Source organism: Schistocerca serialis, chromosome 6 (assembly GCF_023864345.2).
Source record: "Schistocerca serialis cubense isolate TAMUIC-IGC-003099 chromosome 6, iqSchSeri2.2, whole genome shotgun sequence".
Taxonomy (NCBI): Eukaryota; Metazoa; Arthropoda; class Insecta; order Orthoptera; family Acrididae; genus Schistocerca; species Schistocerca serialis.
The window spans coordinates 217,827,578-217,853,581 of NC_064643.1; the positions used below are offsets into that span (position 1 = coordinate 217,827,578).

Below are 26,004 nucleotides of genomic sequence, written 5' to 3' on the forward strand. Positions count from 1 at the left end.
TATATACATAACAATAATCAAAATTACATGAACAGGGATTCCAAGAGGAAAAAGACTGATAGGAAGAGAAATGAGAGCAATGATGTATTTCATACAATGACTAACATGATGTGACAAATGAATAGAAAAATGTTACATTTAAACCAATTAACTGAATAAAAATAATGATCAAAGTCATTTTGATAAAGATTTAAAAATAAAAAATCTAAGAGCACCTGACAAGATTTGAACTGAGAACCTTCTGCATGTGATGTCAGTACCTCAACCATTATGCTATGCAGTCAGTCTGTGAATTGTTTTAATTTTAACAGTTATACAGCATCACATGAAATTCCAAAATTTTTCATCAATAACTTGCAAATGAAGACCCACCAGGGTGAATGGCTGCAAGGTGTGTTTGCTTGGGTCTTAAACTAAATCATCATATAGATTGTTTCAAGAAGTCACTCCCATCCCTGGGTACCTCTCCCTGTCACCATGTTTCCAAACTACAGCACAAAAACAGTAAATTACTCAAAATTAAATTCATCGGCTGTTTTTTTTTTTTTCCCAATAATACAGAACCAGCAACATATCTCTGAATATATGTTTACATGTAATGCATTCCCGTCACTCAAAATCCAGACAGCTCACAGTAGAAACACTACATGTCCCAATATTCTTGAGAGCTGGTAACTCATATAAGTTAGCAATATGATATCAAATCACAGTAGTTGCATCCTACAGCAGTAAGTTTCACAAAGTTATCACATTCCTTTATGTACAAAGCAAGGTAGGATAGATAAAAAGGGAAATCTGACACTGATACATGGATAAGCAAAATTTCAAACCATGCAATCAATAATCACACAAAAAATATGATTGGATACACGCTGAAAATATTCATCCTCAGTTTCAAAGATGGAGTTACACAACAGATTTTTAAAACATAATAGTGTCTTTTTTTCTCTTCTCTCAGCTATGTTCCAAGTGGTTCAACTTTCTTCAAAAACACACATGGGAGAAATAACTGAAGGTGTTAGATTTTGCAACAATACACTATGTGCTCAAAAGTATCTGGACACATGGCTGAAAATGACTTACAAGTTCATGGCGACCACCAACGGTAATGCTGGAAGTCAATATGGTGTTGGCCCTCTCTTAGCCTTGATGACAGCTTCCACTCTCACAGGCATATGTTCAATCAGGTGCTCGAAGCTTTCTTGGGGAATGGCAGCCCATTATTCACGAAGTGCTGCACTGAGGAGAGGTATCGATGTCGGCCGATGAGGCCTGGCATGAAGTCGGCATTCCAAAACATACCAAAGGTGTTCTATAGGATTCAGGTCAGGACTCTGTGCAGGCCAGTCCATTAAAGGAATGTTATTGTCATGTAACCCCTCCACCACAGGCAGTGCATTATGAACAGGTGTTCGATCGTGTTGAAAGATGCAATCGCCATCCCCGAATTGCTCTTCAACAGTGGGAAGCAAGAAGGTACTTAAAACATCAATGTAGGCCTGTGCTGTGATAGTGCCATGCAAAACAAAAAGGGGTGCAAGTCCCCTCCATGAAAAACAAGACACTAAAAACGCTGGCTGACAACGTTCACCAGGCATTCGCCATACCCACACCGTCACCGAATCACCACATTGTGTATCGTGATTCGTCACACTACACGTTTCTCCACTGTTCAATCATTCAATGTTTACGCACCTTACACCAAACGAGGTGTCATTTGGCATTTACCAGCAAGATGTGTGACTTATGAGCAGCCGCTCGACCATGAAATCCAAGTTTTTTCATCTCCTGCCTAACAGTCATAGTATTTGCAGTAGATCCTGATTCCCGTGTGGTGGTCTCGATAGATGTCTACCTTTTACACATTGTGACTCTCTTCAACTGTCGGCAGTCTGTGTCAGTCAACAGACGAAGTTGGCCTGTATGCTTTTGTGATGTACACGTCCCTTCTCGTTTCCACTTCACTATCATATCAGAAACAGTGGATCTAGGGATGTTTAGGAGTGTGGAAATCTCGTGTACAGATGTATGAGACAAGTGACACCCAATCATCTGACCATGCTCAAAGTCTGTAAGTTCCGTGGAGTGCTCCATTCTGTTCTCCCATGATGTCTAATGACTACTGAGGTCGCTGATATGGAGTGGTAGCACAGTGCACCTAACATGAAAAACATATGTTTTTGGGGTTGTCCGGATACTTTTGATCACATAGTGTATATTATTTTAGAATTTTCAATTCCTATAGTTCCAACTTTTTCTTGCATTTTGTTACCTAATATTTAAATTCTTACCCTTTCAAATAGACCACTGCGAACATAGTAATCAGCTAAGGAATTCCATAAATGTCCCAACTGGTCTGTATATCTCCGCAATCCTCCTCGGATAATGGCATCCACATTCAGTGACCTGCAAATTTAAAAGTTAATCACAGAAAGGGATTTGTTTCTTTTCAATCAATGAACCTAAATTTCATCTCACAAAACAAATTGTAAAGAACTCATATTGTTGAGCCAGAAGAGGAGTTTCTATTTACTAATGGATGAAACAGAAGCAACAAAGAATGGCAGAAACTCACAGAAATATGGGAAACAACTGTTTTATCCCCAGCTTACAGACTTTTAAAGATAGTTTACATCATCCTAATAAATTAATGTACAGGTGGGCACAGAAAGTCACACCGAACTCTGGTTTTAAACAGAATTGTTAATCTATTGGAAGTTTTACCTTACTCCAACAGGGAAAGAATTTGTTCAACCAATAATAACAAGAATGCATGGACAGGATGAGTTTCAATTTAACACAGAATCTGAACTAAAGTGTGACTTAGTATCTTTCACATATACAAAGACAACAGAATAAAATCCCGTTGAGGGCAACAAGGAATTTGTAGCATTCAATTGAGTGAGCTATTGAGACAAAAGAGGAACTACTTATGAAGCAATTAGTTATTAAGTAAAAGGATGTAATCATAAGAGAACTTCGTTATTCTTCCCTACTGCTCTTTCTTCTCCAAGAACAATGAATTTGCAGCATAGTTAAAGAATTGTGAAATTTCAGACTTGGAAACTAAGGCTTGAGTTTTTGCTATCTTATTTGAAAATCCAGCCAAGTATTTTCCATTTAGAAGAAATCAACCATTCAGAAATAATCTACTTCTTCTATGCTATCATCTGCCGTATGATTCTATGACTTATTTCGTGACTGTTTCATGAAAAGGAAAAATTACTGGACAAACTTATACCAATAATCTTCACTATAGGTTACACAATTGTCCATTTTGAAGATGAAGAACAAAATGACAAAAGTCATCCATCAAGTACCTAAAGAATGTGGGCTATACAAATAACCTAAATAGTGCCTATGAGCCCAAATGCAAAACATTTATGTTCATTCTAGTAGATGTCCTATTTCTTTAGTTTGTGGATGCATAACTAAAGATGCTAAAGTAATAATTTAAAGTCACAGAACAGTGTTTAGTAAGCACAATAGTGGTAAAAGAATAAAATTAGGAAGACAGTACATAAAACTGGTCTAGTAAATCCTTTATGTAATCAGTTTCTAAAACGGTTTTCAAGTATTTCGCAGCTAAACTTGACGTAAGTACAATGTTGGCATGAAATAAAGGAAAGTGTAACTTTTCTGTAGCAGAGCCAATTTAAAAAAAAAATTCTTGCAATTTTGAATTAAAATGGTGTTTACTGTATGTAAAATTGCACGAGAAAATAGTGTAACATGATTTACAACAGTGCTGAATGTTTAGAATCAGTGTGTTAAAAGATGGTCTTCAATGAAGAAAGACAATTATGGACATCAAGCTAAAAACTATCTAATTTCCTGCAATAAGGTAATTGGATAGATAAAAAATATCTACTCAACAAGTGACAGCAGAACACACACATAAAAGATTGTAATTAGGCAAATTTTTGGAGCTAGTGGCTCCTTCTTCAGGCAGAAGGGTTGAAGGGGAAGGAAGAGGGGTGAAGGAAAAGGACTGGAGATGTCTAGGAAAAGGGGTAGACTTCAGGAAAGTCACCCAGAACCGCAGGTCAGGGGAGACTTAATGGACCAGATGAGAAGGAAAGACTGATTGTTAGGCACTAAACCAGACAAGCATTGAGAACCTGAGAGCTTAAAAGTGAAAGACAGGGTAATATGCAAGACAGAGATTACTGCTTAAATATCATGTGCAAGTTAATAAGAGTGGAAAGCTAAGTGCATTGTATGTAACAGAGGAGGGAGGGAGGGGGGGGGGCAAAAAATAGACAGGTGAGAAAATGAAAGATGCAAAAAACTAAAATGGAGTTAAGAAAAAGAGTAGTTACTGTGAAGAAATACTGAGGTGGAAAAAATTTATGTAAATTAAGACCAGATGAGTGGCGAGAACCAAGGACATGTTGTAACGCTAGTTCCCACCTACAGAGTTCTGAGAAACTGGTGTCCGGGGGAAGAACCCTATATGGTGTGTGTGGTGAAACAGGCACTGAGGTCATGATTGTCATGTTGTAGAGCATGCTGTGCAACAAGATATTGCGTATTGCCAGTATACACCTTCTGCCGATGTCCATTCACCCTAATTGATAATTTGGTGGTAGTCATGCCAATGTAAAAGGCTGAACAGTGTATACAAAACAGTTGGTACATTACATGTGTCATTTCATATGTGACTCTCCGTTGATAGTGTGTGTTTTGCCAGTTACAGGACTGCTATAGTTGGTGGTAGGAGGGTACATAGGGCAACTCTTGCAGTGGGGATGGTCACAGGGTAGGAGCCATAGAGTATGGAGATGGGTGCAGAAGGAGCATAGGGTCTGACAAGAATATTGCGGAGATTGGGAGGGCAATGAGAAGTTATTCTTGGTGTGGTGGGCAAAATCTCAGACAGATTGGATCTCATTTCAGGGCATGATTTTAGGAAGTCATGGCCTTGGCAAAGTAGCTGATTAACACATTCCAGACCACACTAATACTGTATCGTATCACCAATGGTGTTCTCTGAAGCTGTTTTGTGGAGGGATGGGATCTTGATTGCAGATACTGTATGTAGAGGTGTCAGACAGCTGACGTAGACCTTCGCCAACATACTCCTTTTGGTCAAGTACTGCAGTGGTAGATCGTTTGCTGGGAGGATAATGATGGAGTCATCAGCTTTTAGGGAACATAGAGCCTAAAGTTATGCAGAGGATAGGTTAGGGTCATGTTGTAGGGACCTGAGGAAGGGTTCTGAAGCAATGCTGGATGTGAGGAATTCTTGGAAGGCCTGCAAGGGATGATTTTGAGGTAGCGGTGATGTATCAAGTCGGGATCCTGGTTGGAACTGTTCAAGGCACAGTTCAATGTCAGGTTTGCTGTTGGAAAGGTTTTGGGACTTGGTTGCAAAGTGATATTTCTAGTTGACGTTACGTGTGAAGGAAAGCAGGTCCTTCACCAAAGAAGCATAATCAAATGCAGGTTTAGGGCTGAAAGTGAGTCCCTTGGATAATACAGATAATTCAGCAGGAGAGAGTGCTTTAGACGAGAAGTTGAGGGCACTGTACTGTTGTGGCAGTTCTTATGGTTATGAGCTACTCTTGGTCTGGGAGGCAGTGGGGGAGGCTGTGAAATGTTAAGGATGTTGGCCAAGCTCAGTTTGTAGGAGAGTAGTGGTGTTTGATGGTGTGGCTGCTTGGGGAGCTACAGAGGGACATGAAGGGAAACAACACTGTTCAGCTCGTTTAGGAGAAGGTGGGATAGCTTTTTGAAGTGAAATCTGGCATGTTGTTGCAGTTTGAAGTTGGCTTTGGGGATGAAACCATCCAAGGAAACGCGAGGGGCAGATAACTGCAGGATTTTGTAGAAGGAGAGAAGTATGGTGGAGTGGATATTAGTTGATGATGCATAAAGGGCAGAGATTGGACAGGTAAGAGCAAGAGATTGCTGTATTTGAAAATGCAAAAGAGCCTGGTGTAGAGTAAGATTATATCCAGAAACAGGAACTTTCAAGTTAGGCTTTTTGGAGTAACTCCAAGGGACAAGCAGGTTTCAAGAAACAATATGTGGGACCTTAGTTTTGGAAATGCAAAAGCATGTTTTCAAAAAGAACGAATGTGTAATATGTGATGGGATTCATTATGGCAAGAGAGGACAGTTTGGAGAGTTAGCAATCGTGGGAGTGGCAAAAAGATAAGCAGAGGATGGATAAAAGGTAGAAAAATGGAAGAAAAGCAAGGAAAAAATTCAGAAAAAAATCAGAAAAATCCATACAAAAATCATGAGAACAGATAATGGTTAACAAGAGATAATGAGTGGGTGAGAATTTCTCACCAGAAAAGTGGACTCTGTGATACGGGAGGTGGGAGGGGGTGGGGGAGAAGTCAGTGAAAAGAGACAAAATTTTAAGATCTGTGTAAACAGAAAGAGAAATTCACTGGAGAAAATATAAACTACTTAGCTTGGCAATTAAACTAATGTAGGAGATGGCAGAAAAAGTCAATCGGAGTGGTTTGGCGAAAAAGAAACACACAAAAATGTGAAAGGATTACGTATAAACAAGTTAAGTGGAGGGTGGAAAAGAAAATAGCTATCACATTTGCGAATAAATCAGCGAAAGACGATTCGGAGAAGGCCAGGCAGTGTAGTAAATCATACACTGTCATATACAACTACGTAAATAACAATGAAATTGTTATAAGCAAATAAAAATGGACTTATCTACATACATGGAAATCTGTACTAGAAAAGATGTAGGGGGTAAGGTGTTGATTAATCTTGGTGATAAAGAAAAAAAAAAGAACAGAGTAGCACATAAGACAGAAAACAGATGACAGTTTGAACAAGACATATGACAACAAAGACTGACAAGAGCGTTACATATGAAGGAATGATGGTCACATAGACTAACATAACAACGAAAACAGTAAATTTTGGCAAAATAAAGTAATTGGATAGATAAAAAAAAATTTACTCACCAAGTGGCAGCAGAACACACACATAAAAGATTATAAAAGATTCGGAGCACATCACTGGTCACTCCATATTATCTTAGTCTGGAATGCATTAATCAGCTACTTCGACAAGACCATGACTTCCGAACATCATGCCCTGAAATGAGATCCAATCTGTCTGAGATTTTGCCTACCACACCAAGAATAACTTCTCATCGTCCTCCCAATCTCTGCAATATTCTTGTCAGACCCTATGCTCCTTCTGCACCCATCTCCATACTCTGTGGCTCCTACTCTGTGACCATCCCCGCTGCAAGATTTGCCCTGTGTACCCTCCTACCACCACCCATACCAGTCCTGTAACTGGCAAAACACACACTATCAAAGGGAGAGCCACCTATGAAATGACACACGTAATATACCGACTGTTTTGTATACACTGTTTGGCATTTTACATTGGCATGACTACCACCAAATTATCAATTAGGATGAATGGACATCGGCAGACGGTGTACACTGGCAACACGCACTATCCTGTTGCACAGCATGCTCTACAACATGACAATCGTGGCCTCAGTGACTGTTTCACCACACACACCATATGTATTCTTCCCACAGATACCAGTTTCTCAGAACTCCGCAGGTGGGAACTTGCGTTACAACATGTCCTTAATTTTTTCCATTTCAGCATTTCTTCATGGTAACTACTCCTTTCTGCACTCCTTTTCAGTTTTCTAAATCTTTCATTTTCTCACCTGTCTATTTTTCGCTGCCCCCCCCCCCCCCCCCACCCCCCCTCCTCTGTTACGTACAATGCACTTAGCTTTTCACTTTTATTAAGTCATGCACGATGTTTAAGCAGTAATCTCTGTCTTGCAAACTACCCTGTCTTCCACTTTTAAGCTCTCAGGTTTTCAAAGCTTGTCTGATGTAGTGCCCAACAATCAGTCTTTCCTTCTCATCCTGTCTAGTAAGTCTCACCTGACCCGCAGTTCTGGGTGACTTTCCTGAAATCTACCCCTTTTTCTAGATGTGTCTAGCCGTTTTCCTTCACCCCTCTTCCTTCCCCCTCAACCCTTCTGCCTGAAGAAGGAGCCACTGGCTCCAAAAGTTTGCCTCATTACAATCTTGTATGTGTGTGTTCTGCTGGCACTTGTTGAGTAGACTTTTTTATCTAAACAATAAACTTATTTTGTCAAAGATTGATTGTTTTCATTGTTATAATTTCATTCAACGATGATTCTAAATTATCTTACCATACTCTGTTGACTTTTGTAAAGTTAAAAGATAAAATAATGGGAAAGTTCTAGATATAATTATTTTATCGTCAAATCTGTGAAAGGAGTATAGAGAAAATAATAAGTCAAAGATGAGAACTGTAACACTACTTAACCCTCTAACTGTGGGTGATTTTCCGATTTTTCCATACAGAATCGCGTGGCATTTTTATCTGATAATTACAATAGTATTAAGGGTACAATAACAAGAAAACCAAAAGCTTACCTTTTCACTGACATGCAATATAAATAATGTAGGAAACATGAGAACCACATTCAACACTATAAAAGCAAGATAAACTTAGTGATAAATTTTCTGAGTGTTTTATATCTTAAGGCAAGGTTCCACATACAAACTCAGAAATATGGTTGCAAAACTGCTGCCATGAGGAGGTATATGTATAAGAATGTGAGTGTAATTGGAGAACATGATAAACAACATTCCCACTGTTTTCACCAGGAAATAGCAACCTCTGATATTCCAGACCAACAGAAAAAGATTTGGTGGGAAAACTGCAGCCTATGGTATTCCAGAGCAACAGAGAAGTATTCGACTAGAAAATCGCAACTTCCGTTGTTCAAACAGAACAGAAATTATGTCTGACGGGATAATTGTAGGCCCTGTGAAACTGTCCAAAAATTGCTGAATGAACACACCCATGCTGTCCATGGCTGGAAGGTTAAATAATAAGTTTAACGTTTTTAGAAAGGATTAAATAGTTCAAGTATGTATTGTAACTTACCTCACTTTGTCAGGATTTTTAGATATCAATTCACAAAGTTCATTCCAAAGTTGATGATTGGATTTTCCATGTTTTGAAACAAAATCTTCTTTATTAACTATGTAAGCTAACTTCACAGCTGCCTCATCTAGTCTTTCAATTGATGTAAGATATTCTATATAATCTTCAGTATCTTCTGGACATAACTATAAACACAAAATAAAACTTTAGTATCTACAGTCCCCTACAGCTGACATTTTGATGCTTATATTGCAAGCTCATAAAAGATTACCTTTAAATACCTTCTAAAGACTCTCACAGCTGTTTCATGTATGTCATATTTCTTCAAGAATTTCAAGTACAACGGCCAAACACGATGGTGCTGTGTAATTGGCAATGCACGCAATGCCCTGTCAAACAGCTGTCGTGTCCTTGTTATGCGACATTGATCCATCAGGAACTGGCAATAATCTAGCCATATTCGAGGCATCTATACAACAAGAAGGAACACAATTTTCACAGTGAAGTAATGCTGCAAATACAGCACATATTGGTCAAAATGGTCTACCTCATCTTAGATGTGGATTAATTCAAGTTAATATAAATAAACAAGAGAAATATTTCCATAATAGCCAATTGCAGGATTTGTCATAAATATCTGACCTCTATCATAATCTAAATATCCATCTTTAGCATAACAAAGCAATACGGAAACAGCTACACAAAATCAGTAGTACGGAGGATGAAATAACTACTTTAGCTTGATGGAAGAATTCAAAGAGTGCCAAATATTCCACGAATATCATGTACACGACTTTTGTAAAACATTCTTAAGTACTGCTCTCTTTTATAGTATTTTCATCAAGATGATATACACAAAAACGGTGAAGGTGTTCACAAAAAGACCCTAGGGTTGTAACTGGTTGGTTTAGGTAATATGGAAGATTCATGAAGATGTTCACAATTATTTACTATATGAAAAATGACATTGTCTTCATGAAATGCTGCTGAATAAGGTTGATAAAACACTGTTTAATACACCATGTAAACTGTTCTGTTACCAAAATTGAAAACTTTGAACAAGGGCCCCAAGGAGAAGAAAGTGGAGGTTAGAGTGCTCACAGAGGCCATACAGTCTGTTGCTTTCTTTTGAACCACATGTTAATGGAATAAGAAATGGAGTGATTACCAGCGGTAAAATGCATTCACTGCTGCACTGCTATTTAAGACACCAACCACATAACTGGCAACATGTAGGACCTCCTTTTATTGTTACAATCTAAAAACATGAAGAACAGTTATTGATGGACTTTAGAGCAAACTGATCGGATACACAATCAATGCTCTAAATTACCCCAAAGATACTTGATGGGGGATGGGGTTCAAATCGAGCCTCTGAACAGAGTAGTCAGCAAATCCATGTCGTTTTCTTAAAACCATAATACAATGACAAAGAACTGTCATAAGCAGGTCAGTTAGATTTACTTTGACAGTCAATACACATTCTATACCACCAGACACCTGTTGGAGAGACCACAAAAATCATTAGGTTGATAAAAAGCAGTAACTTTTCAAGTAAAGAACTAAAATATTGAGCAGAGTTGGTAGCATTCCTTTGGCGTAGTCTTCATAGCTTGTTAAAGGGTTAAGGTGCATTTCCTGAGAAACTGACACACGTGATAGTAACTCCCATTTATAAAAGTGAAGGAATGCAATTGACCTCTTAAAGATCTATAATCCCCCCTCCCCCCCCCCCCCCCCAAAAAAAAAAAAATAATCTATTTCTGTCAGAGACAGAAATGGCTCTGGAAGATGAGTTGAATGGCATGCATGTGTTTTTTAATGTATTTCACCACATGGAATTCTCATGCATTTGGGTGTGTGTATTAATAGTGTATGTTTGACATGTCCTAATTAGCTGTCTTTAATTTTGTTGTTTTTGGGTACAATTAGTTATCAATTCAGAGTTATGTAACTCCATCTCCAGACATCCATGTGACTGTTCATTCACTTATTGAATACAGTGAGAAAATAAAATAGCATACACGGAGCATGAGGCAGTTGAGCCCTTGAGGTGTGGTGAAACCAATAATCCTAGAGGAGAAAACACTAATGAAAAATCCTGCCAGCTCAGGAGTAGAAAACTGACAGACCCACAACTGGTCTAACCCTGCACAGCACCTATAATGCAGCTTGGGGATATTTGTCATTACCAAAAACCTTGCAAGTATGCCTCAGAATGGAATAGAACGCTATAAGATGAAAAAGATTAGATGCATAGATTTACAAGTCAGCACATGGAATGTTAGAAGTCTATGCAGACCAGGAGCTGTCAAAACTGTAGTTTCTGAGTTGGAGGATAAAATGTTGATGTCACTGCATTACGAGAAACTGCATGGTGTGGGGAAGGGATTTTACATGGGAATAAATCACTAACTTTTTATGAAGGCTACAAAGAGGCATGAGCATGGAACAGGATTTGTAGTGAGTGACCGTTTGGTAAGGAAAGTAAAGGGTTCGGTGCAGATAGCAAATTGATATCATATGTCACCACAAGGGAAGTATAAGTAGATTAACACTTGTTAATGCAAATGCACTGACAAATGGTACTATGGGGCGAAAAGCGAGTTTTATGAAGAACTGGGAAGAACCGTGTAAAGCAATGGTATCAGAAATATTAAGGCCATTTTGGGATATTTCAATGACAATTTGAGAAAGGACTTGCTGAATGCTGAAAATCCTGAGAATGTCTTCCCAGAAGGAAGAATTGCAGGGGGTGTAGAGGAAGAAGAAATTGTAGTGATTCAGCAGGACTTAGAAAGAGCCATTAAGAAACTGAAGAATGATAAGGTGCCAAGAGATGCTGAAGGCAGGAGGTGAAACATTTGAGGAATAGATATACAATCTCATAAGTGACTTGTGGAGAAAGGATGTGAACCCAAAAGACTGAAAGCTGGATACCATTAGCCCATTGCATAAAAAGAACAGCAACAGGAATTATAGCGAGCACTGAGATATGTCTCTGTTAAGTAGGTGACAAGGTGATGTCATTTCACTATTGCTTTTTAATTTGATCCTGGAGAAAGTAATTCAGGAAATAAAGAGAGCAGGGAAAGAGGTGAAGCTAAATGGAAGAACACAGTTATGGGGATATGCAGACGACACTGCAGCCATAACAGAGTAAGATGAAGAGATAGCAGAAACTGAAGGAGAAAATTTTAAATTCCTTGGTACAGGTTCAACAGACATAATAAATTAAAACAAGGAATTAATCAACATATTGTTAATGATGGGACAGAAACCTTAGTCACTACCAAAAAATGAAGAGAGCGTGCCGATTTTTTAATACAAAATCATGAGAAAGATCTTTGGGCTAATGTGTGAAGAGAGCTGTACAAAGAACCAAGAACTGCGCGACCTAATGGGGAAAAAAGAAGAAGAAGAAAAGAAGCAGAAGGCCTGTCCATATACATTGCTGGGAAGTCACATACTTTCCAGACCAAAGCTGTGGTTGTGGCAAAACCTGATGGTACTCATCCAACTGGAAGACCACAGAAGTCACAGGAGGATGAACTGGAGAAGGAACTTCAGCAGCTGTGTGTCCACACGAACTGGATCTAAAGTGCACAAAATCACTGTGTATGGAGGAACACTGTAAGGTCAGTGTGTATTCCACAGGGTCCATGATCACTGATATGCAACTATGTAAGTATAAAGACAGAAGACAAATTGTATTAGCTCACTTTACATGTATGTAGGTAAAGAAGATGTTACTAATAGATACGCTGATGACAAGGTACATATGCCTGTCAGACAAACTGACAAGAGTTATAAAGGAAGGAGGATTAGGGTTTAACATCCTGTTGACAACAAGATTATTTGAGATGGAGCACAAGCTCGGGTTGTTTTTTTTAAGGATGGGGAAGGAAATCATCCAAAGTAACCAGTCTGATATTTGCCTGAAGTAGCTTAGTAAAATCATGGAAAACGTAAAACTGAATGGCTGGAGGTGCATTTGAACCACCTTCCTCCTGAATGCAAATGTTGACCACTGTGCCACCTTGCTTGGTCAGAGAGTTATGAAGCATGTAAGTGAAGTCACTACAAAAAGCTACTTGGAGGTCAATATATGTATCTGTCTGTCATAAACTGATCATATTATGAAAAGTTCATCACACCAGTCCTCCATATGCGATGTCATAAGAAGATGGCAGAAGTAAAGAGACTATAAAATGAAGACTTGCATTACCATGAAAAGCTTTCCTGAAAAACCGAAATACGTTGTTGTTGTTGTGGTATTCAGTCCAAATACTGGTCTGATGCAGCTCTCCATGCTACTCTTTCCCGCGCAAGCCTCCTCATCTCCGAGTAACTATTGCAACCTACATCCTTTTGAACCTACTTACTGTATTCATCTCTTGGTCTCCCTCTATGATTTTTACCCCCCCCCCCCCCCCCCCCACACACACTTCCCTCCAGTACTAAATTGGTGATCCCTTGATGCCTCAGAATGTGTCCTACCAACTGATCCCTTCTTCTAGTCACATTGTGCCACAAATTTCTCTTCTCCCAAACTCTATTCAGTACCTCCTCATTAGTTACACGATCTACCCATCTAATCTTCAGCATACTGCTGTAGCACCACATTTCAAAAGCTTTTACTCTCTTCTTGCTTAAACTGTTTATTGTTCATGTTTCACTTCCGAACATGGATACACGACACACAAATACTTTCAGAAAAGATTTCCTGACACTTCAATCTATACTCAATGTTAATAAATTTCTCTTCTTCAAAAACGCTTTTCCTGTCATTGCCAGCCTACATTTTATATCCTCCCTACTTCAACCATCATCAGTTATTTTGCTTCCCAAATAGCAAGACTCATTTACTAATGTAACTGCCTCATTTCCTCGTCTAATTCCCTCAGTATCATCTGATTTAATTTTACTACACTCTACTATCTTCAGTTTGCTTTTACTGATGTTCATCTTATATCCTCTTTTCAAGACACTGTCTATTCCGTGTAACTGCTCTTCCAAGTCCTTTGCTGTCTCTGACAGAATTACAATGTCACTGGCAAATCTCAAAGTTTTTAATGCTTCTCCCTGGACTTTAATTCTGACACCAAATTTTTCTTTTGTTTCCTTTACTGCTTGCTCAATATACGGACTGAATAACATCACTCCCTTCTGATCCACTGCTTTCCTTTTCTGCCCTTCAACTCTTATAACTGCCATCTGGTTTCTGTACAAATTGTAAATAGCCTTTCGCTCCCTGTATTTTACCCCTGCCACCTTCAGAAAGAGAGTACTCCAGTCAACACTGTCAAAAGCTTTCTCTAAGTCTACAAATGCTATAAACAAACATTTGCCTTTTCTTAACCTATCTTTTATGATAAGTCATAGGGTCAGTACTGCCTTGCTTGTTCCTACATTTCTCCCGAATCCAAACTGATCTTCCCCAAGGTCGACTTCTACCAGTTTTTCCATTCTTCTGTAAACGATTTGTGTTAGTATTTTGAAACTGTGACTTACTAAACTGATAGTCCAGTAATTTTGACACCTTCAGCATCTGCTTTCTTTGGAATTGGAAATATTATATTCTTCTTGAAGTCTGAAGGTATTTTGCCAGTCTCATACATCTTGCTCACCAGATGCAAAAAATTTGTCATGGCTGGTTCTCCCAAGGCTATCAATAGCTTAAATGAAGTGTTGTCAACTGCTGGGGCCTTGTTTCGGCTTTCAGTGCTTTGTCAAAATCTTCACGCAGTATCATATCTCCTATCTCATCATCATCTCCAAAACTCTCTACAACCTCTATTTCTTTCAATTTATGCAGGCATCATCTCCTTAAAATCCTGCCTTTTTGCAGTTTCTTCAGTTTTAATCTGCAGTTCATAACCAATAAATTATGGTCGGAGTCCACCTCTGTCCCTGGAAACATCTTACAATTTAAAACCTGGTTCTGAAATCTCATTCTTACCATTACATAATCAATCTGAAACCCTCCAGTGTCTCCAGGTCTCTTCCACGTAAGCAACCATCTGTCTTGATTCTTAAAGCGTTAGCTATCCTCTGTGCAAAATTCTGCCAGGCAGCTTCCTCTTTCATTCCTTTGCCCCAGCCCATATTCACCTACAACTTTTCCTTCTCTTCCTTTTCTTGCTATTTAATTCCAGTACCCCATGACTATTAAATTTTCATCTCCCTTAACTATCTGCATAATTTCTTTTATCTCATCATACATTTCCTCAAGCTCCTAATCATCTGTGGAGTTAGTTGGCATATGAACTTGTACTACTCTGGTGGGTGTGGGCTTCATGTCTATCTTGGCTACAATAATGCATTCAACATCTGTTCATAGTAGCTTATCCACGTTCCTATTTTTTTTAATTTTTTTATTCATGATTAAACCTACTCCTGCATCACCCCTATTTGATTTTGTATTTATAATCCTGTATCCACCTGGCCACAAATCATGTTCTTTCTGCCACTGTACTTCACTAATTCCTACTATCTCTAACTTTAATCTATCCATTTCCCTTTTTAAATTTTCTAACCTACCTGCCCAATTGAGGAGTCTGACATTCCATGCTCCAGTCTGTAGAACATCAGTTTTGTTTCTCCTGACAATGATGTCCTCCTGGGTAGTCCCCACCCAGAGGTCTGAACAGGGAACTATTTTATCTCTGGAATATTTTACCCAAGAGGGTGCCATCATCATTTTAGCATACAGTAAAGCTGCATGTCATTGGGAAAAATTACAGCTGTAGTTTCCCGTTGCTTTCAGCCATTCACAGTACCACCACGACAAGGCCATTTTGGTTAATGTTACAAAGCCAGATCAGTCAATCACACAGAACAGAAATATATTAACATCTAACACAAATTTAAGTGCTAGGAAGTCTTTTCTGGAATACTTATATATAAGGGAAACATGGACAACAAACAGTACCATTGGAGACCAAGGCTTGACTACACTATACTGGTTCAAGTGGATAACTTTATTTTGATGAATGAAGCTTTCATGACACTGTTTGTCTAAGAGTGATGGTGCACAACTGTTCACATATGAAAGAGTGCAACTGAGAAACCTTGGTGATTTTACTTTGTTCTGTACACATAAAACCATTGTGAAGGAAAACTCTATCATGGAGACCATTTACAAATACATGGTGGTCCCCACAACGAGAAACTAATTAATTGCTGTGATGACACAAGATTGTAATTTTCAAAAGGCAAGAAAGATACCTTATAACAGTCCAACATCACATACAAGGGGGAAAAAAAACAATGTCTACTTAAAAAATTGAAGCGACTGCAGAACCAACCTCACTTACTATTGATAACATCCAAAGGAAAATGTCAGATTAACTTTTTTCTTCCTGATTATAAGCACAGAAAACTTACAACATTGGATTTATAACAGATAAAGCACTTTCTCAAATGAAAATAACTGAATATTTCAGCGCCCTCAACAGTGCATCACCTAATTTGGTGGTGGTAATTAAAATCACTTGTGCTTGGGGTTGATTTTATATGTATTTGAGGTTCTAACAAATAGCAGTTATCATCTAAGCCTGGTTTTATTGGCGACGAAATTATTACTGTACTTCAACCATTTTTTTGTAAGAACAATACTATACAAAATTCTAAACAAGTTAATAACATATCATCCTTCCTTCAACCATAACTGGAATGACAAACAAAGACAAATGGATTCTGATCAATTCAATAAATGCATAACAAGATAAGAGTACTGAGGGGCTAGGCACTGAACTCGATAAAACTGAGAGTCAAATTTTGTATTCATCACCCCCCCCCCCCCCCCCTGCCCAACAGAAATAATAAAGTAATTTACAGAGCAGCAGGACACAAGTATTACACACAACTTTTATGAACAGTAATTATTTGAATAGAAAACAAAAACAGACTAACAGACCCTTAAACAACATAGTGAACAAGCAAATACATGAGGGCACATTACTTATGACTCTACTGCAATGAACATAGTGTGACAAAACAATTGTTCTGGAGTCTACAGTATCATAAGCAATGGCTGCAATGAAAGGGATCCCCGGAGAGGATTGTAAACTATGGGATCCTTCTAAATTCAGGCACTGTGGGACACAAGGGCATATCAAATATACCAGGTGTGAACTAACAACTTACAAGCAACTCACTCGTGACAGTTACCTCTGAATGTTGTCAGTGTACACTACTGAAAACAAAAGGTGTAAGAAACATTCTGGAAATATGTTGACACTATGGAGGTAACTATAGATGAAATCTCGTATTCTACAGTTCAATGCAAGCAGATATGAACTTCCCAAATACACACAACAAAAAGAGTTTTACATCACCTCAGTTCCGAAAGCTCCATAACCTGTACAGAAAATTGGGATAGAGATCAACATAACATCATTTCCGTCCTTTTTATTGCTCATGAAAACCACATATTGCGTGTTGTACCAACATACAGCGAGACCTTCAGAGGTGGTGGTCCAGATTGCCGCACACACCGGTACCTCTAATACCCAGTAGCACGTCCTCTTGCATTGATGCATGCCTGTATTCATCATGGCAGACTATCCACAAGTTCATCAAGGAACTGTTGGTCCAAATTGTCCCACTCCTCAATGACGACTCGGCATAGATCCCTCAGAGTGGTTGGTGGGTCACGTCATCCATACACAGACCTTTTCAATCTACCCCAGGCATGTTCGATAGGGTTCACATCTGGAGAACAAGCTGGCCACTCTAGTCGAGCTATGTCGTTATTCTGAAGGAAGTCATTCACAAGATGTGCACTATGGGGGCGCAAATTGTCATCCATGAAGACAAATGCTTCGCCAATATGCTGCCAATATGGTTGCACTATCAGTCGGAAGATGGCATTCACGTATCGTACAGCCGTTACAGCGCCTTCCATGACCACCAGTAGCGTACGTCGGCCCCACATAATGCCACTGCAAAACAGCAGAGAACCTCCACCTTGCTGCACTCGCTGGACAGTGTGTCTAAGGAGTTCAGCCAGAGCAGGATGCCTCCAAACACGTCTCCGACGATTGTCTGGTTGAAGGCATATACGACACTCATCGGTGAAGAGAATGTGATGCTAATCCTGAATGGTCCATTCTGCATGTTGTTGAAGCCATAACTCCCGCACTGCATGGTGTCATGGTTGCAAAGATGGACCTCACCATGGACATCGGGAATGAAGTTGCACATCATGCAGCCTACTGTGCACAGTTTGAGTCATAATACGACGTCCTGTGGCTGCACGAAAAGCATTATTCAACATGGTGGCACTTCTGTCAGGGTTCCTCCAAGCCATAATCCACAGGTAGAGGTCATCCACTGCAGTTGAAGCCCTTGGGCAGCCTGAGCGAGGCATGTCATCAATAGTTCCTGACTCTCTGTATCTCCTCTATGCCCGAACAGCATCACTTTGGTTCACTCCGAGATGCCGTGACACTTCTCCTGTTGAGAGCCCTTCCTGGCACAAAGTAACAAGGCAGATGTGATCAAACCACGGTATTGACCGTCTAGGCATGGTTGAACTACAGACAACATGAGCCATGTACCTTCTTCCTGGTGGAATGACTGGAATTGATCGGCTGTCGGACCCCCCTCCATCTAATAAGTGCTGCTCATGCATGGTTGTTTACATCTTTGGGAGGGTTTAGTGACATCTCTGAACAGTCAAAGGGACTGTGTCTATGATACAATATCCGCAGTCAACTTCTATCTTCAGGAGTTCTGAGAACCGGGGTGATACAAAACTTTTTTCGATATGTGTATATGCTGGGCTGTGAAGTAAAGGTCTGTCTCTGTCTGTCTTCTGTTGATAGAATTCTTCCATCTGGGCTGTTCAAGCACATTTTGTGGCCAAAGCAAAGCTTAATTTTAATGATCTTTCTCCCTTACTTTCCAAAATATTACGAAACATATCATGTTAGACAGATACTGCTATCATACTCACGCATAGCATTTATTTATTTTATAATGATAATAATTCTTCTGTCAAATCACAGTTAACTGTTAGTGTACACAACATTTTTCTTTTTCTTGATTTTTTTTCTAATGCTACCAACTACCTCACCAAAACCTTTGTCTTGTCTTTGTCTTTTCTAATCTTATCCACAGCAATTTATCAATTGTTAATAATGAGTCTGTTAAACTTTACCCTATTAGTCTCTACCATATACAATCTACATCTTTGGCCCAATCTGCCATGATCAACTTGTTAGTATTACCTACTCGGCATTTGTTTCAATGTTCCTTACTTTTCAATTCTTTTAAATATCAGTTCCTCCGCCCTGCACTGAAAAAAATTTAGTTATTTTACTCTGCTGTTTTCCTGATGATTGTCTCATTAATAAAATAAAGAGCAACAAGCTTTGTCTCTACATGAAATTACAAATGTAGTGCTTAAAATTGTGGGTAAGAAGCAATAGTGAAGTTGCTGATAGCATGTAATGAAGCCCGAAGAAAATTACTTTAGGAATCTTTAGAACAACTCTGTTAACTAGACAACAAAATGTCAGAAATGCTTCCTTTGTTTTGTAAATAAAACATATACAATTGGAATTTACATCACCTTGTGCATAAAAACAAGAGACCGTTCAAATGCATTATTGACATCTTCATATGCTGGATCAGTGATGCACCTTCCCTTCACCTGCCGCCTGCGAAGTTTCAAGTAATTGTACCATAATTTATAGCTGAAAAGCAAAACATAAAAGATCGTGTATCAATATATGATACACATAAATCTGGAAAGCACTCTGCAAAGAAATCATAGCAACAAGTGTACAATTTGTTGTCAGAAAACCCACTTTTTCTATCTCATCATTTTAATATTATGTGAAAAGTGATGAATCAGCAAAGTGACCCACACCGTACTGCAAAAGGAAAAAACCAAAACTTTTGTGTACTTGGAGACAATAAAAAATTGATCAGAAAGTACATGTTTCACTCAGTATTATTCATCACACCAGAAAACAAATCAAAAAGAAAAATGAATGCAAATATTTTCAGCATATCAGTCACTCAAACATTCACTCCTTCAAACATGTATCACCTTCTGCAGAGTGCATTAGGAAGGACAACCTTTGGGGAAATGGAATAAGTCTGTACTGTGTTAAATTTAATTAACACAGTAATATTAACAAGAAACCCACTATAACAAACTGATACTTTTTCAGTCAAGTTAAATAACTGCAATTTCTCTCATACTGATAGCTTAATATTTACAGGATTGTACTGATGTTTGTCATGTGAAAGCAGTCATCTATAAGCAGTATTAACAGAGGTTCATGCATGTGTCATGCAGCAAACTGAAATCTTCACACCTTATATCTAGATACTAAGATATATTGTAAAAGTAATGGCTAATAAAATATTTTTAAAATTCTTTTGAACTGTAAGGATTCAAAATTCATTGTCATATGTTTACTGGGAGCTTTTCGAAAACCTTCACTCCAGAATACAACAGACTATCTGAGCTCTAAGCAAGGTGGAAAAATGAGCATTAAAAATATTCATGTCTTGTAGAGTGGTTGTGTAAAATAAATTCAAATGATTTTTAGTTCTAGCAACAAATTAGATTCAGGAAGTGAGTGCAACAATTCTAAGTTTCTTGAACATACCTCTGCAAAATATTTTGTTATCTACCTTACACAATATTTTTACTGCTCACTTTATTAACTTTAGTCGCATTATCCCTGAAGATATTTTGATAAAACAACAGGGCTTCAAAATACTCAAAACAAGTAGATACCCTTATCTTTGGGTTTCTACATCCACAACTTGGTAAATTGAGTTCTTTATTCACTTATCTGTGTGTTGAACTAATTTTATCTTTGTATCCAGCTTTATCCTGAGAAATTCTACACAGAGTGTTTAATTTAGTACATAATCATTAATATCTCTTTTTGGTACCATGACACTTCTATTTATTTTAAATTGCATAATGTGAGCTTTTGCGACGTGACAACTCAAACTGTTTGCTGTGAACCCATCTGCACCTGTTCAACTATCATCTGGATTATGTGCAGCATGCTTGAGTTTCAGCCCTTTATAAGTGTCATCAGCAAAATTTAGACCCAACATTGTGGGACTTGACATTCCCCTCTCCAATACTGAGTTTCTCCATTCATCCTCACGTATGTGGGCCACTCTACATGAGGTCTGAGTGATCTGCCCTTCCAAAACTCCCTCTTTCCCCTCTGAGGAAGAAATTAACTGTTCCAAAAACTACAAATAGTTCTTTTTACCTTTCAGATTTGTCTTTTGGTAGTAAAGGACTTCTGAATGTAAGCACTAGCCAGTCATTCTGTCTCCTCATAAATATACTATTTTCATAAGTTAATTCTCCATTTGATACAAATGTGTTTTGTAAAGATGTATTTTAACCATTTTACTTATAAAACAAACCTAAGTATTCCAAGAATGAGAAAGCAATATAGATAAAATACAGTAACACACAATGTCAGCCTCGGCATACATTATTAGTGCTTGTTGGAAGGCATCAAGAGTGTAGGAGTGGGGCATGGACATACACACATGCTAATCACCAAGCGTTCACAATGGAACTGATGATATACTTTACAGGAAAATTAATGAGTAGGGACAAAAAAAATCTTGGCAGTCTCGACAATGAAATAAATACTGCATTCCTTACCTCCCGGGCAATTCTTTCAGAGCCCTTTCAAAAATTATATTGACAGTCTGTTTTGGGCTTCCTTTCTTATGTTCAATGTAACGCAGCCAGTGCTTAACTGAAAAGGGATTACGAAGAATTTCTTCTTCATACGGCAAGTCATCTTCATTCTGGAAAAAGGAAAGAAAACATATGTTGATAGTTTTTCATACAATGAACAAAACCAATGTGAATACAAATAGTGAAGGAAAAATCAGTTTACCCAAATGTTGCACACTAAACTGCACAAACAGTTCCTCATAAAGTTGGCAAGTGCACATCAGAGGATCTAATCACATTTTTTTATAATGCAAAAGATGGCTGACTTACACTGTGCTTCATAAAATAATGGGGATCGGGCACGAGATGAAATACTACAGAGTGTCAGAAAGATGGAAATAACAAAATGATGCAGACTCTAAAACAAAATGATTATCAAATGTGTTCTGCAGGCTTGTAATACATTAATTGTGTACTTGTGTACACTATTATATCACTAAAATCTATGGTAGTAGGCCAGAAAAGGTTATGGAACTGTAGTGAATTATTATGGAAAAACATTAAAATGATTAATATTCACCCTTTATTCAATGAACTGAAGTGATTTGCAATGAGGAGACTGGAAAGAGCACAGAGTGAAGCTGAACCACTAAAAGAATCTGAGGCTACCCACCAAATATCCTGAATGTTAAATTACGGTTCACAAATATATTTACTGCTCGGGGTTGCATCTGCCATTTACTCAGCATCACAAAGGAGAGACCATAGGGAAACAATAGCTAGCTCACCTATGACCAGTGGTTTATGTAACATCTCTGCAGGCAAGTCCCTGTTTCCTCCAAACAAATATCCTTTATTAACACTTACCAGGGCACAATTAGAACACACTGTCATGTATACAGTATCAGAAGAGGGTTAAATTATGGAGATGTTGGAATATTAGTTTGGTATTGCTCTCTCTCAGGAGACTGCATATCGACTGGTGAGTGTTCATCGAAGCACCTCAAACTACTGCCTAGCCTAAAGTGGCCTATGTGCACTCCACGAGTACTCTGTTACCTGAGTGGCTGCTTCCTGTATGTAGTGCATCCCTGACCTATCAAGGGGAGTCCTACAAATCCCCACAGATAACACAGGTCTAGAAGTCTGCAGCCAAGACCATCACAGCCTCAACGAAGCCTTTGGTTGAGACCCTCCACTCGGCTCCAAACCAAAGGACCCCAGTCAACTCTGGGAATGATGCTGCAAATTATGAGCTCTGTTTGAACCCAACACATTAAGCCAGCAGTCTTCACCAACTCTGCCAGCTGCTTGCGTGAACTCAGGATCGCCTCAGATCTTGTGCGACAGGCGTCATTGGTCCCTGACATGAGCCACAACATGTAGATGACTGCATCCTGCACACTCAACAGCCACAGACAAGGCCACCTCCATATCTCAGATGAGGCCTCCCGGAAGACATTCTGAGTGCACATTGGCTTTCTTTCCAGCCCTGAATGCTGTCTGCCTAAGGGGCTCCACAATGCGCCTAACATTGGAGCTCCCAATAACTAGCAAACTCCTCCCCTTGTGTGTCTGCTGAGACCCTGCTGAAGGAGTGGCTACCTGTCCACTCACAGGGTGAATAGGTGAGGCCAGGTGACCAGTCTCCACATTGGTACTCTGCCTCAAGCGATACATTATCACCCGGCCACCCATCCTGCTGTGACGGCGGATCCACCGTGTTGGGTGCACTAGGACGTGCCTCAGAACCAGATCCCGTGGGCAAAACAAGGGACACCTGAGGTGTCCCATGTGATGCGCCAGATGCTCCGCCACCGCTACACCCCGAGGTAGCAGCCTGAAGGTGACTGATCGTAGCCAAGAGCACGTCCAGCTGTTGGTGAACTGTGGCCAACTCTTCCTGTGTCTGCAAACAGCATGCACACTTCCTAGCCAACCTAGTAAGACTAACTGAAGAAGTGAACTATAAAAGCAGAAAATCCTAGATATGCAACTTGCTACCTTCCCGACGCATAACCAATGGACGCTGATGTGTAAATGAGCTACATAGCTCGCTGTTCAGTGAGCAACTATTTCGCTACAGACTAAATAAATTTACACTTTCAAAACGCCATATTAAACCTCCTAAACAGTGAAACATCTGCAAAATTTAACAAATATACTGCGTGTCAAACACATAAAAAGTTAAATGTGGTGTCACTGCCAGACACCACACTTGCTAGGTGGTAGCCTTTAAATCGGCCTCGGTCCAATAGTATAAATCGGACCCGCGTGTCGCCATTGTCAGTGATTGCAGACCGAGTGCCGCCACACGGCAGGTCTAGAGAGACGTCCTAGCACTCGCCCCAGTTGTACAGCCGACTTTGCTAGTGATGGTTCACTGACAAATTACGCTCTCATTTGCTGAGACGATAGTTAGCATGGCTTTCAGCTACGTCATTTGCTACGACCTAGCAAGGTGCCATTATCAATTGCTATTTATCTTGTGATGCATGTACCGTCAGACCGATGTTCATCAATTATGGATTAAAGTTAAGTATTCCAACAGCTACGTACTTTATTTGCTAGACTCAAATCCTTTAACTGTTCCAGACCTCACGCCAGCCTGCGTGAGCTTAAACGCGTGCCTTTCGGCTACCCGTCACTGTGGATTGGCTGTCTTGCCAAGTCACAACATTAAACACTTAACTTGCCACTCTGTACATGTGTATCAGTTGAGAGCGGAAGCCTTACTGACTGGCTTACTATATGAATGGAAGGTTGCTTTCAAAACAAAACATATGAGCAACTACTGTGCTACAGACTGAGCCCCAGTACGGCATTCTGTCTGTTCTGGCCTGGATGCATGCACTGATCCCACTGAAAATATCATAAAGTTCTCTCTCCACAGCTCTAAACGGTACTTGATATCCTGTGTTCTGGTACTGGGACTGAATTGGTGTCCGAGCTGATCTCACACGTGTTCTACTGGGTACAGATCTGGGGATTTTGTTGGCCATAGGAGCATCTCAACATCAGGCAAACAGTCCACAGATGCCCATGCAATGTTCAGACAAGCAATGCCCTGCTGAAAAATGCTACCACAATACTTTCACATCGGAGGTGACACATGATGATGCAGAATGTCCATGACATGCTATTGGACTGTCAGAGTTCCCACACATCTCCAAAACACTGGAAGAAAGGGATCTCTCCCCAGGTCACCACTCATTCACTGACGATGTCCATCTGGGGTAGTGAACAACCCCGACTCATCACTTAGCATAATGCAATGCCATTTATCAGCAAGCCACGCTCACCACTCACAGCACCACTCCACATCCAGTGTTTGGTATCAGCCTATGCATGGTGTAGCGATTCCCTGATCTGTTTGCTACTACTCTCGTACTAATGGTGTGGGAGGACTCAGAATGTTACATGGGCTATTAATGTGCATACATTTGTCAGTAAAAGAGCAAGACCTCAAAAGCTAGTGTGAATGCTACTTTCTGTTACATGTGTCTGTGCTCAACTCATCAGTCCGCTAAAGGGGAATAGTGTGCTTTCCTGTATTTTACGTATTAGTTAAAACAGTTAGCAACAAGAAAGAACAACTTGCAAGCTGAAATGTAATTAGTCAGTCTGGTCATTATGAGCCTACCACTAGTCCATTTCAAACAAATAGACAACAAAAGATGATGAAGTCAACAACTATAAATGAAAACAAGAGGTACAAATATCAACAGAATATTGATAACATTTCATCATCCTTCCTATACGGAGAAGGGCTCAGAAACCAAGAACACATTGAATCATGTGACACTAGGTGATGGATCCAGTGACAGCATTCTTCTTGACCGTATGGAGACAACCATTCATCCAGCCCAAAAAAAACACCATTAATCACTGTCTCTCCACTCCAAAGAGAAGACAAGGGCAAGGGGAAAGAGAAGCCTCACCAATCAAAGGCTTTCGTACCCCCAATGGATCATAAATGAGTTCAAGGTTCATGAGAAGGAACTAAGACTCTTATCACAAGTGAGGCTTATGTGTTTATGCCTTAGAGAAGGCATATTTTAAGGACACTAGTACCCTTGTGCTACAGGGTAGTGGCTACCACAGGAGGCCAACGTCAGGAGTACAGGGCAAAAGGTGGAGTAACCATACTTGTTAACAGCATATCCACCCCTCGCCATCACCATCACATTGCAAGCAATCGCTGTTACTATTCACCAGGTACATTAGAGGAGACTCCAAAGTCTATATATGATACTATGTGATTTGTGGTCTTAAACCCTCAGAATGTGTGTGTGTGTGTGTGTGTGTGTGTGTGTGTGTGTGTGTGTGTGTGTGTGTGTGTGTGTGAGAGAGAGAGAGAGAGAGAGAGAGACTACTTC

The 26,004-nt window shown here is 39.5% G+C and overlaps 1 protein-coding gene across 4 annotated transcripts in view; it reads right to left on the reverse strand.

The window, feature by feature from the left end:
- Positions 1-26,004, reverse strand: part of LOC126483742 (pre-mRNA-splicing factor syf1 homolog) — a 553,324-nt gene that overhangs the window by 67,566 nt on the left and 459,754 nt on the right. For all 4 annotated transcript variants that reach the window (XM_050106878.1, XM_050106881.1, XM_050106880.1 and 1 more), the window contains 5 exons: positions 21,608-21,756; positions 19,523-19,646; positions 9,212-9,409; positions 8,941-9,125; positions 2,292-2,406 (listed from right to left, as the gene is read on the reverse strand). In XM_050106878.1, coding sequence (XP_049962835.1) covers positions 2,292-2,406; positions 8,941-9,125; positions 9,212-9,409; positions 19,523-19,646; positions 21,608-21,756 — 771 coding nt within the window. The remainder of the gene's footprint in view (positions 1-2,291; positions 2,407-8,940; positions 9,126-9,211; positions 9,410-19,522; positions 19,647-21,607; positions 21,757-26,004) is intronic.